The 15954-nt window shown below is 33.3% G+C and overlaps 3 protein-coding genes across 3 annotated transcripts in view; all 3 read right to left on the bottom strand.

Annotated features, from left to right (window-relative positions):
• HELRODRAFT_165729 (hypothetical protein) overlaps positions 1-1945 on the bottom strand; it is a gene marked incomplete at both ends in the record, with an annotated part of 3848 nt that extends 1903 nt beyond the window's left edge. Inside the window, 4 exons of the mRNA XM_009032246.1 lie at positions 421-494; positions 725-824; positions 1392-1468; positions 1876-1945. Of these exons, the coding sequence (XP_009030494.1) occupies positions 421-494; positions 725-824; positions 1392-1468; positions 1876-1945 (321 nt within the window). The remainder of the gene's footprint in view (positions 1-420; positions 495-724; positions 825-1391; positions 1469-1875) is intronic.
• A 799-nt stretch (positions 1946-2744) lies between these two features.
• Positions 2745-10080, bottom strand: HELRODRAFT_165728 (hypothetical protein; the record flags this gene model as incomplete). The annotated part of the gene is made up of 15 exons (XM_009032245.1): positions 2745-2872; positions 3167-3248; positions 3763-3877; positions 4191-4240; positions 4559-4618; positions 4751-4940; positions 5248-5306; positions 5471-5562; positions 6243-6370; positions 6523-6575; positions 6929-6984; positions 8355-8470; positions 8746-8859; positions 9373-9595; positions 9963-10080. The coding sequence occupies 15 exons, from the start codon at positions 10078-10080 to the stop codon at positions 2745-2747; spliced, it is 1584 nt and encodes a 527-aa protein (XP_009030493.1).
• An 898-nt stretch (positions 10081-10978) lies between these two features.
• Positions 10979-13919, bottom strand: HELRODRAFT_165727 (hypothetical protein; the record flags this gene model as incomplete). Its single annotated transcript, XM_009032244.1, has 4 exons — positions 10979-11209; positions 12626-12719; positions 13204-13690; positions 13850-13919. 4 exons carry the CDS (start codon positions 13917-13919, stop codon positions 10979-10981), a joined length of 882 nt encoding a protein of 293 aa, XP_009030492.1.
• Between the last annotated feature and the right edge of the window lie 2035 nt (positions 13920-15954).

The following is a 15954-nucleotide window of genomic DNA, read 5'->3' as shown; positions in this document are numbered from 1 at the left end:
TAACAACAATAATAATAATAACTAAATATAATAATAATAATAGCATAATATAATAATAATAAAAATAACTAAATATAATAATAATAGCATAATATAACAATAATAATAATAAATAAATATAATAATAATAGCATAATATAACAATAATAATAATAATAACTAAACACAATAATAATAATAGCATAATAAAATAATAATAATAATAACAAAATATAATAATAATAATAGCAACATGAATTGCTAATTTTATATTTACCTACTATAATTATTGTATTACAAATATCACTTACAAATCGTGATCATAAAAAAAATCAATACTTTTACTAATTTTATAAAAATTATTAATGTTATAATTATTAAATATTTTAAAATTATTATTAATAATGTAATTCTTGTGTAATTTTAATTTTTGCACATTACTTCTAGGGCGATTTCGCAGAGTTTGTAAATCTCTTCATCTGATACGCACAAACCGCGTGCGTTCTTCCTGACCTCTGTGTTGAATTTTTCGATTTTATAAATATTATTAATTTATTTTATTAAATATTCTCCTTTTTGATTATAACTTTATAAATCATGCGTGTTCATAAGATAATTTTAATTTCTTGAATAATAATATTGCGTTAATTATTACATATAAAGAGTTATGTTGTGTGCGTGCGTGTGTGTGTGTGTGTGTGTGTGTGTGAGCGAATCTGAAAAGTAGTTAGATTAACGAATATACTTTTGCTGGTTCCACTTCTGAATGAAGAGATTGAGAACTGATTGTCGTGCGTTCTATCAATGACGATTTCATCTGGGGTGATCTCTCCCGAAACCAGGGCCTTGTGGTGTGTGTGGTGTGGTGTGGTGCGGTGTGGTGGCAAATGAGTTGGAAAAAATTTGATAGGTAAAAAATTGAGAAAAAAAATTTTTTTAAATAAACAAAATGAAAAAAAAATGGGAAAATATAAAGTATGAAAGCCAAAAATAATTGAAAAGAGATTAAAAAAAATTGAACAAAAAAAATGAAAGAAAATGTTATCGTGTTAATAACTTCAATAGCGTTACTGTTGTAAGAACGGTCGTTATTACCATTGTAATCAATCATTTGATCATCATCATCATCAATTTTTTTAATCGCCACTACTATCATTCTCCTCCTCGTCATCACCACCATCATTTTCTTTATCATCACCACCATCATCTTCTTCATCATCACCACCAACATCTTCATCATCATCATCGCCGTCATCATCACCACCTTCATCATCATTCGGTCATCATCACCATTCTCTTTCTACTTTTTTTTCCTCTTCATCATCATCATTCATCATCGCCATCTTTTCATCTTCACCATCATCTTCATCATCGTCGTCATCGTCATCATCATCATCATCATGACAACTAACATTTCCAAGCCCGCATGAAACGTTGATGACCATCTGGCTGGGATCCTTTGTTACTGGATGCACCGTGAATAGGACACCTGGTCAGGTAGGTGGTCATGATTATGACAATAAGGATGGTGATGATGATGATGACTGAACTGGTTATTGTGACGTCATTGAGCTGTGATTATTGCGTTGGCATCAATGAGAATGATGACAACAAAAAACTTCAAAATTAGATGAGTGAGAGAGAGAGAGAGAGAGAGAGAAAGAGAAAGAGAGAAAGAAAGAGAAAGAGATAAAGAAAGAGAAAAAGTAAAAATGAGAGATAATAAAAAAATTGAAATGAGTAAAATAACGATGAGGACGATGAGAATCATGATGAGAATCATGACGATGAAGGCGATAAAAACATTGATGGTTAGGATAAAGATGAGAATGATGATGATGATAGGGATGAAAATGATGAGGGTGAGAATAAATAGGATAATGATGACCAATCAACCTGAGGTCTCAGCTTCCACCATCTCTTGAATGACCACTCCAGACAACGTCAGTATGCTTTGCCCGTTCATGCTGCAACCAATCAAATCATTCCAACATCATCCACATAATCACATAAGTCATCATCACCTTCATTTGTTTCATCATCGTCATTATATGCGTGGAAATTGTTATCAGTGTGGCGATAGTGTAGTGGTTAAGACGTCTGTTCTGCAGTTGCACCGACCGGGTTCGTTCGCATAGAGATCCCTGTCCATCTTACGTGAAATGTGCGTGCGCGTGGTGCTTATAGTGATTCCTCTAGTAATTATTTTAAAAATTATTAATAATTATAATGAGAATAATAATAGTAATAATAATAATTATACTAATCACGATCATGATCATTATCGCTAATAAAGTCAATCGTTGACATGATGATCAATAATAATATCATCATCATCAGTGACATCATTATCATCATCATAACATCATCATCAACAGCAATAGCATCATTATCATCAATATCATCTTCGTTATAATAACATCATCATCATCATCATTATCATCATAACAACATCATCATCATCATCGTCATCATCATCATCATCATCATCATCATAACAACATCATCATCATAACAACATCATCATCATAACAACATCATCAGCAGCAGCAGCATCATCATTATCATCAATAATAACATCATCATCTTTTACTTCCGGTAGGTAACTGCCATGAACGAGAAACAAGATATCCAGCTGGTCAACAGCGCATTCATTATCTGTTCATCATCATCGTCATCGTCATTTTCACCATTATCATCAAAACAACCATCATCATTGTCATTATTATCGTTTTCACCATCTTCGTCATTTTTTGAATTATCATCTATATCATCGTCATGAACATCATCAACATCGTTCTCCTCAACATCATTATCAGAACCTCATCCAGCCCTTGAACATTCAAGGTCGTTTCCATGTGACCTGCCCCCGACAATTTTGTACCATCCTCACCTGTGTCACGAACGTTTTGCGACGATTACTCATCACGTGATCACATCAACATTACGTCATAATGACGTCAAAATGACAAATGCTACTGTATACTAACTACACCTAAATAATTTAGTAACTCAGTGTTCGAAAATAATATTCATTTAATACCACATTACAATGCATATACTTGCAAAGAATGCTGGAAAAATTATGTCTATACAACAACAAACAATACTTATACTTTCAATTAAGTAAAATATAAAGTAAAAATAATGTAAAATAGAGTAGAATAGAATAGAGTAGAATTCTTACCTATAGCCGATGATCGAACGGCAAATTTTTTCCTCTCGAAATCTTTGCCGAATGATTGAGCCAGCTGGTCTTTGATGATGAACTGATGATGGTGGTTATTATGACGTGAAAGATGGTAATAATTGTGATGATGATTACAATGATGACGATCATGATGATGATGGCGCCGAACTGATGGTGGCGGCGGTGATGATAATTGTGTTACTATTTTTGATGATGATGATGACGACGATGACGATGATGACGATGATGATGATGACGATGATGATAATTATAATGATGACGACGATGATGATGATGGGGTTAAACTGATGCCGATAATTGTAATAAGGAAACTTTTATTAAGAATAAAAAAATATCGCGAAGAAGATGCATAACAAGTTTCACCATCAGTTTCCTTTATCAATCTTTCAATCCATCACCGTAATTACTTGAACGAATGTTTTTATCATCATTTCCTTTACCATTGTCATAGTAACCACAGTCATCATCATCACCACCACCACCATCCTCACCACCGTCATCATCATCATTATCACCACTATTCTCACCACCGTCATTATCACCATCACCATCATCTTCATCATCATAATTACCTTGACGACATCAGCAATCACTCCCTCCCTCATAACTTGTTGGGCACCTGCGCACATCTTCTGAGTCTCCCTCACTTCCACCGATCCTGAACTTCCTGGCATCGACATCCTGCGTCTGTTGTTTGTTTGTTGTTGTTTGTTGTTGTTTGTTAGTTTTGTTGTTTGTTTGTTTGTTTGTTTGTTTGTTTGTTGGTTATTGTTTGTTGCTTGTTTTGTTGTTGATGTTGTATATATATATATATATATATATATATATATATATATAATATATTATATATATATATATATATATCTTTCAAGATATATATATATGTATATATATATATATATATATATAATATCCGATAGATATATCCAATAGATAAATTAATGAATGAATGAATTAATGAATGAACGAACGAATGAATGAATGACAAAAATAATCTTACATGTAGAGCACTTTCATCCTTTTAATAAAACTCATCGCGTGGTGATTCTCCTGATAATGATAACAATGATAATGATGATGACGACTATGATGACGATGATGATGGCTATTGTGAAGTTAACAATGATGATGATGATGATGATGATGATGATGATGATGATGATGATGATGATGATGGTGACGACGATAGAGATGGCAAAATGATGTTAAAAATTACATCTACTCTGATGTTATCCCTAATAACTTCATCAAACTTAGAACGATACGAATAAAAATAATAATAGCAATAATAATAATGGTAATGATAGAAAACAAAAGAATAATAAAAAAAAATAGAAATAATGGAAATGATTTATTTTTAAAACTAACAACGAGAAATCTTTTGAAGGCATTGACGCTGATGCAAACAGCGTTCTTCACAGAGTATTTCTAAGTGTATAAAAAATTGCTCAGTATAAGTATATAAAAATATCATTTTTAAGTATAATATATAAAAAATTACTCAGTACGTTGAGAAATGTGGTATAATCCAAATTTTAAACGGCCCAACTGCTTCCAAACCTTGTTCTGATTTTGGTACAGGAAGGCCAACTGACAGGCTTTCCCGCCAACAAAAGAGTTGACGGTGCAGAGGGGCGAGCTAAGGGGTACGACGTACTCGTCTGCCTCGATGCGGTTCAAGACCAGGAACTCCTGAAATAAAGGGGCCGGAGAGTGAGAGATCGTGTCGAACACGTCCGCTGATTTTTCTCTGTTTCGTTGTTGTTTTGTTTATTTAGTTGTTCGTTTGTTTGTTTGTTAGGTTGGTTTGTTGGTTTTGCACATTTGATTATTATTTGTTTGTTTATCCATTTGTTGGTTGTTTGTTTCTTCACTTATCTTTTTGTTGATTTGTTTATTTTAAGTTTTATTTGGTTTGTTTTTTATGTATACGTTTGTATTTTGGTTTCATTTTCGTGTTTTTTTGGTTGGTTGTTTGTTTGCAATAGTGGAAGCAGCATCAATAGCATCTGAACGTCACAGCCGATATATAAAACACGTGAACGTACGTAACTCACAAGTAGGTCATAGTGCACAGGGCCATACCATTCATGCCGTTGACCTTCACATCGGCTGTCTGGTTGTCATGATGATGATTATGATGATATTTATGATGACGATGACGATGATGATTTCTGAGATAAAATAATGATGATGGTGATAACCGAAATGGAAAAGAAATTTAACATGAACAGTGTGATGAGATATTACGTGATATGCTAATTATACAAATGACGTCACCCTGAAAATGATGTTCGAGAAGATGTGGTCAGTGTTGGGAGGCAGCATTCCAGTTGAAGTGACGTTACATTCCACTTTGTACTTAGTGCCTCCTGTTTGTTGTTCATAGGTACTCAGTGTACAAAAGTGCACCAGTAACAGTTTCAGTAAATGTACAATCACTTGCTATGTTGAAAAATTAATTTGTACGAAATTTTGATATTTCACTTCCTGATCATCTGATCATCAGTGTCTTCTAGCGGGGAGGTCAATTTCATTGTTGAGAGGCATGGTGGGGCTTTACATGTCAGGGTGAAGGTTGAATTGGTTAGCAGAAACAGTACGTAATAATAGGAAAGCTCTGCATACAGCCATAAAACATGACGAAAACGAAAAAAAATTTTTAATAGAGCCCCAAAAAGTCATAAACATTTTTTTGAAGAGGCGGGGTACAAAAAGGTAGGTAGGTTGGCGGGGAACTAAAAGGTTTGGAAAAACCGGAACTGGATACAACAATGAACAATGGCCAGTAAAAATAACATCTTTTAATAACTTGTGATAGTTTTAAATTCAATTTTTTACAATGTTTAACATTCTGAGATGAACGATTTTTAAGAATTTTCATCAAAAATCGTGTAATTAGATGTTTAATATAATTAAGTGGAAATAATTAGTTAATAATAAGTAATAATATTTTTAATTAACTAATTAACAAATATATATGATATAATTATATATTATGTTGTTTAATTAATTAATATATTTAAAATTAAATAATCAATTAAAATCACACCGGCTTTGAATACAAATTTGAATTTGGGTCGATTGTTGAGGTCGGGAACAACACCTGAGTGGGTGAGGTTGCTGGTGGTGATGGGGGTTTTCTCACCATTGGGGAAGGATACAAACCCCATGTGGTACCTGCACTCATATGACGTGTGTGTGTGTGTGTGTGTCTGTGTGTGTGTGTTTTGGTGTTTGTGTGTGTGTTTGGATGTGTGTGTGGATTTGGTACGTGTTGTGTCAGTGTCATAAATAAATAATTATAAATAATTAGTTAATATTTTAATTACTTTTTGATGAAACTCTGCCAGCAAACCACCTCCAGCTGAATCATGTGATATTTCTACGTAGCGAAAATAATAAATGTAATTATAATAATGATGATAATAATAATATTTATTATATAACAATCATATTAATAATATTATTTTTTTTTTATTTTTCTGCTGTTAAACTAGTTTTCTAGTAACGACGACATCAAAATGATACGAGTTTTACTCTCAAAAAAACATCCACACCACATAACTATATACCTATGTATACAAACATGTATGTGTAAACAACAAATATGAAACATACAAACATTTATATGTAAAACATAAGATACAAAAGATACAAAGATGTACGTGAGGGATAGCAGATACAAAACATACAAACATTGTATGCAACTGAACCATCTGAATTATGCGAACCAACCTCTGTATAGATGATCCACGATGAACAAGGTCGAGATAGCGTCAGACCAACAGATCCTATGCAAATTTACACATATCAATACATTTTTTTTTATAATTTGATAGATAGCAATTCATATTTTTCATTTATTATCTTCATCAAATAGATTGGAAGAAGTGGTCATTTGTGATTTTTTTTATATAAACCAACTGACCACCCCAAGCGCTGACCAACCGTAGTGGTTAAAAATGTTTAAATTGTTAAAAAATTATTCGAAAATTGTTTCCGATTTAATAGTTGTTTAAATGTTTTTATTTGCTAAACAAATTGTTTATTTGTTTTTTGCTGTCGATTTAGTATCATTATTAAATTTTGACACTTGGCGACTAATCTGCTTTATAAATAATGTCTGCTTTTTATCAGCCTTTGCACCATTTCACAACTAACTTAATGATGTCTGCTTTGTATATAATATAAATATATTATGTAAGTGTGTGTGTGTGTGTGCTTGTGTGTGTGTGTGTGTGTGTGTGTGTGTGTGTGTGTGTGTGTGTGTGTGTGTGTGTGTGTGTGTGTGTGTGTGTGTGTGTGTGTGTGTGCTTGTATAAAAAGAAAAAACAAAAAGCGAAGAAAGAAGAATTTTTAAAAAGTAGCAACATATTGATATTGTTGGCCTAGTATACTGAAGTTTCAAGATTTCGTTAACTTTGTAGCACCGAGTAAATGCTGCAAACCTGATTTTTAATAGGTTAACTTTCAATATCAAAAATTTGTGACCAACTGCTGAGAACTTGAGCTGTGTTAAATTCAATATTTTACAAAAATTATCTTAGTTTATATTTCAAATAATTTGGAAATTTTTCACGGCCAAATTGAGCTCGCTTGAAAAAATTTTGTAGATGAATTTGCGTTGCAAAAATTATAAGGCATCGAAAATAAAATGCTTCTAGATGCTTCAAACATTCGGAGTACATCGTCTGTATCTGAAAAGATCAATTCGTTCGCTACATTAAAGTTGTATCAGTGAGTATTGTTTTGATGTATCTCGGCTGTCTGGTTTTGCTAAAGAAAATTGTTCAAGTTTATTACATTACTTTTGGAAAAATTAACAATACACCGTAGAAACTGTTCGAGTGATCTGAAATACATGAAATTTTCATTGAATAAGAAAGCTTTGACCAACAAGCTTTGAAAGATTTTCAATTTTAATGCATCGGCTTCAAATTTTTTTTTATAAAGCCCGTCCAGTTATGATTTAAAACCACGATTTAAGTGTTAGCGACGATTGAGCAAATGATGTGCTGAGTTCGTCGCACATATCTGCAGCTATAATCTGCTTTATAGCATTTACTTGAATTGTCAGTCATATTTTAGTTGTTATATAACCAATCATTTATACAAAATTACGTGCATGAATTCAAAAGTGATGCAACACCTTTTCACTAACCGTATAAATGGTTCCTCGGTCCCCTGAGGCACATCATCAATTCCCTCCCCCTGTGCCGCACCACACCCGAAAGCTCACCCCATTGAGAATAATAAGTCTCATCCCTGTAGAACCAGCTGCAATTTTATGATATTTTAAATATTTATCAGTAAAATGATGTTTAGAATAGAGAAACAAGCTAAGTTATAATTTCTGTTAACAGCAAATTTATAGCACCCTGGTGTCAATGTTTGAAAGCAAGAGCCAAATTTTCGCAACCAGTTTAAAAAACGAAATAACATTCATCATCTAAGTACAAACGGACAAATTAACGTAACAAAACTGAAACATATCAACACAAACATAGTAAAATCATACACGCACAAATTAACGAACGAACGAACAAACTGACTCCATGACTTTATTGTATGCCTTCAACGTCCACCTCTCCTTTGAAAGAGATGCCGCCAGGACATCAGGACTCGAATCCGTGGTAAAGTGGTGCACCTGTGTTAGGGACTTCCACCTATTTGTTGAACGTTCAGTTTCGGTTTCATTTTTGAATTATGTGGGCATTTCAATCGCAATATAAATAAATTTTCATAATAATTAGACGAGATGTTAAATTCTAAGTTTGTTTTGATTTGTTATTGATCAACCTTCTCATATTTCAAGGGTTATTATTTGGTGAAACAATTGAATTCGAGACTTACCAAAAAGAAAACTTGATAGGGACAACTTCTGAGGTGCCTACATTCCTAAAATGTAAACATCGTTTATCCAATGCAATCCGTCACATCAGCTTTGTTAATAACATCTACCCTACCAATCTCAGCACTTATAACAACACACTCAACCACACAAACAACAACAACAATTTAAAACAAACCACAATAGCACATCCACAAGAAAAACTACAACAACCTCCCTAGCAAAAACAGTATCACCATATACAAACCAAAGAACAACAACAACAACACCAACAACAAAATAACAACCAGAAACAAAACAACACAAGTAGACCAACACCATTACCAACTGTAGGAAACCATTAAAAGTGATGGACCACTTTTTCATCGGTTCGATACATTCGATTCTCAGACCGCACGAATCGACGAATATGTTCCCATCCTTGGCGTCATAATCCACCCGGCAACAACTGCACCAAGATGACGTCCTACCAGGTACCATGATGAATGAGCCCACTTTCGAGATTGTGAATATCATCCAGATGTCCACCATGCACTGACTTGCGTTCATATCTGCAATGTTGTTGCAATGTGGTGTGTTGTTGTTGTAGTTGTTGTTGTGTTGTGCTGTTTTGTTGTGCGTGTTGTGTAGCTATATTCACGTTGTCTTTTGTTGCGTTTCACTAACTTTCTCTTTTTGACGATGTAATATGATGGAATAATTAAAATTTGTAATATAACCCGAAATGCTATATTTATCAAAAAGAGGAATTGAAATGATAAAAAACTTAAAAAAATAAAACAAATGAGTTTCGTTAAGTTTTGTTAAGCAAACAACGCGCCATATAATCTGTGGTGAAATTGAAACAAAATAAAACGGATAGTTTAAAAAAACGACGATTCGATGAAACAAAACAAAATATACAAAAGAAAGACAAACTCTGATTTGCATCACGTGACATGATCTCCGACAGGCAAACAAACTCCCGCCTGGTCACGTTCAAACTCAAACTGTTGCCTTCGTGATCGAGACCTGACAACTGGAAACGTTCTGCCATCTACGTATTTTTTAAGGTTATAGGTAACTTAGTTGCAGGATGTGCGAACAGAATGTTTCCATGATTTCATGGCCTGTTGGTTGTGTTGGGCTACAACATTATTGTTGTGCTCATCAAATTATTTGTTTCATCTTCGCGCCATGTTTTCACTAAAATTCGTTTTTAAAAACTTCATAAGTCGGGCTTCAAGTCATTGGATTGGTAAAATCTAACATCGATTCTTACAATATATTAGGGTGTCAAAATTCAATGTGTGTTTTTCGAAACGTCGAACAGCAAACTATTACTTATAATAACAATAATAATAATTAATAACAATCATTTTTTATTTTTATTATTTTTGTTGTCGCTGCTTTTATCATTATTATCATTGCGATTGTGATTGACTTATTTTTTATGTTGTTGTTGTCAAAAGTTGGGAGGTTACTTAATAATGAGACACAAAAATACCTAAACACTTGAAGATAAATGCTTCATATTTAATGTGTGTGTGTGATTTGTGTGTGTGTGTGATTTGTGTATGTGTCTGTTAGTGTATATTTTTTGTAGAACTTTCTTAAAAAATGCATAAAATCATATCACTTGGCGACGTTACTACAGTCACATAACACAATAGCTACTATGACATGAACGTGACATTTTCTAAGGTTCAACAACAAACAGCGTGAGAAAAAAAACATGCATTGAAATATTTAATTGTATATATGTCTAGCTTGCTGAAGTGTGATAAACACACATGCAAACACTAAAACCTTAACCTCATAAAACTTGATCACGAATATGGTTATAAACTAGAATGAGGTGTTTCATGAGTGATCATAACACATGATAACGAATATGGTCATAAACTAACATGACCAGAAGTCACGTCCTGGTCTTTTCTAGACGGTTTAATTTTTCAGAAATTGCCCAATTTTTTCGAGACAATCCCATTTGTCCGAGACAGTCCCATTTTTCCAAGGCATTTCCATTTTTCCGAGACGGTCCCATTTTTCCGAGACGGTCCCATTTTCCCCAGACAATCCCAGTTATTCGAGACAGTCCCATTTTTCCGAGACGGTCCCATTTTTCCGAGACGGCCCATTTTTCCGAGACGTGATCCAGGTTGTTGAAAAAGTTGCTCCAAACACTTCCAATTTTATAAAAATGCCTCAATTTTATAATAATTTTTAGGATCAAAAATTATATGGAAGTGTCCTGTTTAGAATTTTGTGAATGGCAGACAAGAGATTTATAGGGCGTTCATTCAAGTGCTAAATTAATAATTCATTGACTAAACCATTTTTTGCTTCTCAGCGTTATTTCAAGTAAACATCAATTTCTTACCAACGATTTTTCATTATAGAAAATAATAGTTATACATAAAAAAGTGTATATACTTATTATAATTATGTGGATTTACTTTCGGAAATAATTTAGCGGCTATATTTTGTTCCGGTTTTTTAATTTCAATTTCTAGTCTGCCAATTAAAGCATGGCTGGCTCTAAACAAAACTTCTTATGATAAAAACATACATGTATGTAAAAAACACGTTTGTGATCATATTAGCATGAAAAAAACAAGCACATGCATGCACAAAACATTGTTATAAACATACAGAGTATGAGTCAGTTAGTCGAGTTATTCAAATTACGCCGTTTAAATCAATGGTAGCAAATAAAATAAACTAGTGTGATTTATTCAATCTAATCATTTTTCAATTGTGAAAATATTTTTAAGAGTTTAAATAGTAAACTTTTTATTCATGGTTGTTTAATTGTGTATGTATGTGCGTGTACATGTGTTTGTGTACACACTTGTTTGCGTACACACATGTGTGAGTGTATGAATGCATGTAGATTTTATCGATAGGGTCGCCAGTTATTTCAACAATTTTTGCGCAAAGAAAAGCTCTGTGTGTCTACAGTATATATGTTTATGCGCGTGTGTGTGTGTGTGTGTGTGTGTGTGTGTGTGTGGTGTATGTGTGTGTTCAAGTGTGAGCGTATTAGTGTGCAGTTTTTTCAAAAATACTGAAAGAAACTAACAAATAGAATACTTTTGTAATAAGCATGTACTAGCTAGCATATATCGTCTCGTACACACTGATAATGTTAGCTTTTCTGCTGGTGAAGTTGTAAATCATTTTGAAATGACCAAATGTGCGACACAAATAACCACCACTTCGCTATACAAAATTTTTTATTCTGCAACTATTACTACTATCTACGTACTACAGTCTCTTTCCAACGTTCAACTTCAAAGATAGCATGCCTCATTCCAACCTGGTTTTATCATCCCTCAATTATTTACACCCACGAAGTTGATTTCAAATCAAACAATTTTGTGACGAGATTGAGCGTGTGTGTTAATAGAGAACATAGGAAGCATACAAATCTTCTGTTTGTGTTAAGCTAATTGAATTTTGTGTGTGGTTGCAAAAACCTGCTAACAACAACTTGAATCGAGGTGAACCAGTAAAATGATGTTATGCTCAAGGAGACTTTTTTATGACGCAAGTAAATGAGTTATCAAAATACGATAGTTTAACAAAAATGCAATAACCTTGTCTTTTTTAATCTTTGGAAAATTGGGATTGTTTCTCCGCCGGAAGTGTCGTGGATGTTCCAACCAGGCATCCTTCTCTTCACTTGGAGATCTGCAGGATTGAGTAGATGCATTGTTAATTGTAACATTATAATATTCATCAGCGGTTGAAATTGAACTGGCGAGTAAGTTCTTATGTATGTTAAGAGTTCCATGTTCAAAAGTTCGTTGCGCACTGACCAGGTTCGAATACGGCCTGTGCAAAGTTTAAAATCACACATGTTGCAGATTTTGCGACGCAAAATTTTGGTTGTAACTAAAAAAAATGCGCAGAAACATAAAGAATGTGAGACATTATGCCCCGTTTTTAGGACCACAAACGAAGTGTGCACCTCACATTTCACTTGATGCATGACACACAAAACCCAACTAACAAACAAACAAACATGCAAACCTACTAACTAACTATTTAACAACCAGAGCGTTGGAGTTGGATCAAAAATATCTGACTCCAACACTCACTCCGGACCCCCAAAAAATTTTGACTCCGAAACTCTGCTAACAACCATCCATCCAGCAACCAATCAATAAGAAACCTGAACATATAGATAGGTTCCTTGTAAATTTTTTCCCCAAAAAAGTTCTCCACAGCGGATTGTCGGAGTATTCCCCCAATGCCCATGTCCACGTGTGCTCCCGTCAGTGCTCCGTGCTTCACCCCATCCTTCAGGGGTATCAATTTCGACCAGATACTTTGCAAAACATCCATCTGGTAGTTGTCCATGTCACCGTCATTGTGGGGCACGCTGTTGTTGTTGGTGTTGACGTCGTCGTCATTGCAGTTGTTGTCGTTGCAGTCGTTGCAGTTGCTGTCGTTGCAGTTGTTGCTGCCGGTAATGATATCATTGTTGATGTAGTTGTTGTTGTAATTTTTGTCAGTGCTGGTGAATTCTTCAGTGTATGATTGTGGGAAGTTGCTGGCGTGTGCCTCCTGCAGACCCAACGTGTAGTTGATCTTGAGACGTTTGCAGCAGTAGAGGCGCAGATACACCCTAGCCACGTGGTATTTCACGAACTCCTTCACTACAAATTTTTCAGAAAAAAAAAATTAAATAATTTAAAAAAATATTAACACTGGAATAACAAATTATAAATTACAATACAGATGAAAATTATTCGAATAATGTAATAATTCATTTAATGATATAAATAATTTTTTGAAATCGAAATTAAATACATAACCGTTTGGTAGACAAAAAGCGAAGATGATGATCAGAGCAATCACACTTAGAAATATTATTTCAAGCAGCATTTTTTAAGATTTAATAAAAACAATAGTTTTGCACGTTGAAATAATGTAATTAAAACACCATAAATTTCGTCTATTAATATTATATGAAATTTTAACAACAACAACTTCAATTCACTTAAATTTCCTTTTGAAAATTGAATTTTAAAATTGAATTTACTCTAATTCAATCAATATTAACGTTTTTGTTTGTACAAATAATTGATCTGAAACAAGTGACAAGCGCATTCTTGTACAGAAACGCACGAGCCAACTGGTAATCTAATCAACAAACTTCCACTCATAAACAAAATGATAACAATAATAATAATAATAACAATAATAATAATAATAACAATAATAATAATAACACTCAAACACTCAAGGCTTTCTTTCAGTTAAGTGCCTCTTGGTTAGCAACATGCAGTTATTTATTTATTTATCATCGTCGTCGTCATCGTTATAACTGATGTCTTCATCGTCATCGTCACCGTCATTATTATTAATTAATCAACTCACATAAGTCATCGTAGTCATATTTTGATCATCATGATGCATGATAATATCATATCATTACTTATTATCATTTTTATGTCATTGCCATCCTCATTCGCCATCGATTGTCAACGTTATCATCGTCGTTCAATCGTCATCGTACATATTTGTAATCATATCATCACCTCTCATCTTCAAAGTCTGATTTGATTTCAATTAAGGCTGTTTCTATGAAACCACACACGCACACATACACACAAACATACACATACATACACACACGCACGCACGCACATTCACAGAGAGTTTATATAATTAGTTAATTTGTTGAACTTATTGCTACGATGAAATATGTTTAATTAAAAATATAATTATAATAATTATCATATTAATTTATTATCATAACTTTCCCTTATCATATCAACCGTCACATCATTATCATTTTCATATCAATTATCATTGTCATCAACGAACAGTGAACTATAATCGCCAGGTTTAGTTTTATTATATTCACCAGAGATAAGCGGTAAACATTTATTTGCGTCAAGAATGTGTTTAACATTCGGAGGAAGGCTTGGAGTTAATTTGAAAAATTATAAAGTTAGATAGATTGTTTTGTTATCTCATTTTCCTACTTTCCTACATTCCATGATGCGTTTTGTTTGCACGTTGTGGAAAATAAAAATAAAAAAATCTCCTTTTTTAGTTTTTTATTATGCAGTTCTAATCCTAACAGACAAACACGAAGAAGACCAAGTGATGCTTGAAACCATTCCTTCATAATTGTAGTTAAACTTTCCGAATCGAAAGTCTGAGAGTCACAACATTAACAATGCACATGAATTTAGTACGTCTCGGCAAATGATGCATCACATCGTGCACTCCAAACGCTGGACAGTCCAACCTGCAGTTGTTACAAAAACTGGACATGGCACAGCTGCTGACGTCTGAGCCAACTCGCCAACAGGTGACAGTTCATCACAATAGGAAACAACTTGGCAGCTGTATATAACTCAACCGACGAAGAAAGAACCAACACGAAAATTCAAATTCATACAAAACCGTCCGTATTAATTATTATTTTTATTATTTTAGTTCTTAAAACAAATTTTATGATGATCAGATTTGAAAAACACAAGATCACACATAAGGTAACAATAATGATAATTAAAAATAATATTAATAATAACTTTGGGCTCAAACAAAGAAGTCTAATCTTAATTTATTACCAGCATCGTTGCACTAACAATCGAAAAATATTTGGAATGAAAATTTACAAAATCATCAAAAAACTTGTTGAAAAGAGAACACATGTATTGATATACAGTGAATGTATATAAAGATGCAGTTATTGATGAAAATCACGGCATGTTTCGCGTTAGTTAGCTTTCTGTTTAATTTTTCGATTTTTCTAACTGCAGATCGTAAACCATTGTCAAGTTTCTCGATTTCTTGAGTTCAAAATTAAAACTTTTATTTATTTTAAGCATGGTAGAACATTTAAGCATGATGGAACAAAAAAGCTTTTATCGGCATTCCTATACCATCTTCGGTGATCGAATGA

Source organism: Helobdella robusta (genome assembly GCF_000326865.2).
Source record: "Helobdella robusta unplaced genomic scaffold HELROscaffold_8, whole genome shotgun sequence".
NCBI classification, from domain to species: domain Eukaryota; kingdom Metazoa; phylum Annelida; class Clitellata; order Rhynchobdellida; family Glossiphoniidae; genus Helobdella; species Helobdella robusta.
Note: the sequence above shows the minus strand (reverse complement) of the source record. Positions and strands in the feature narration are given on the sequence as shown.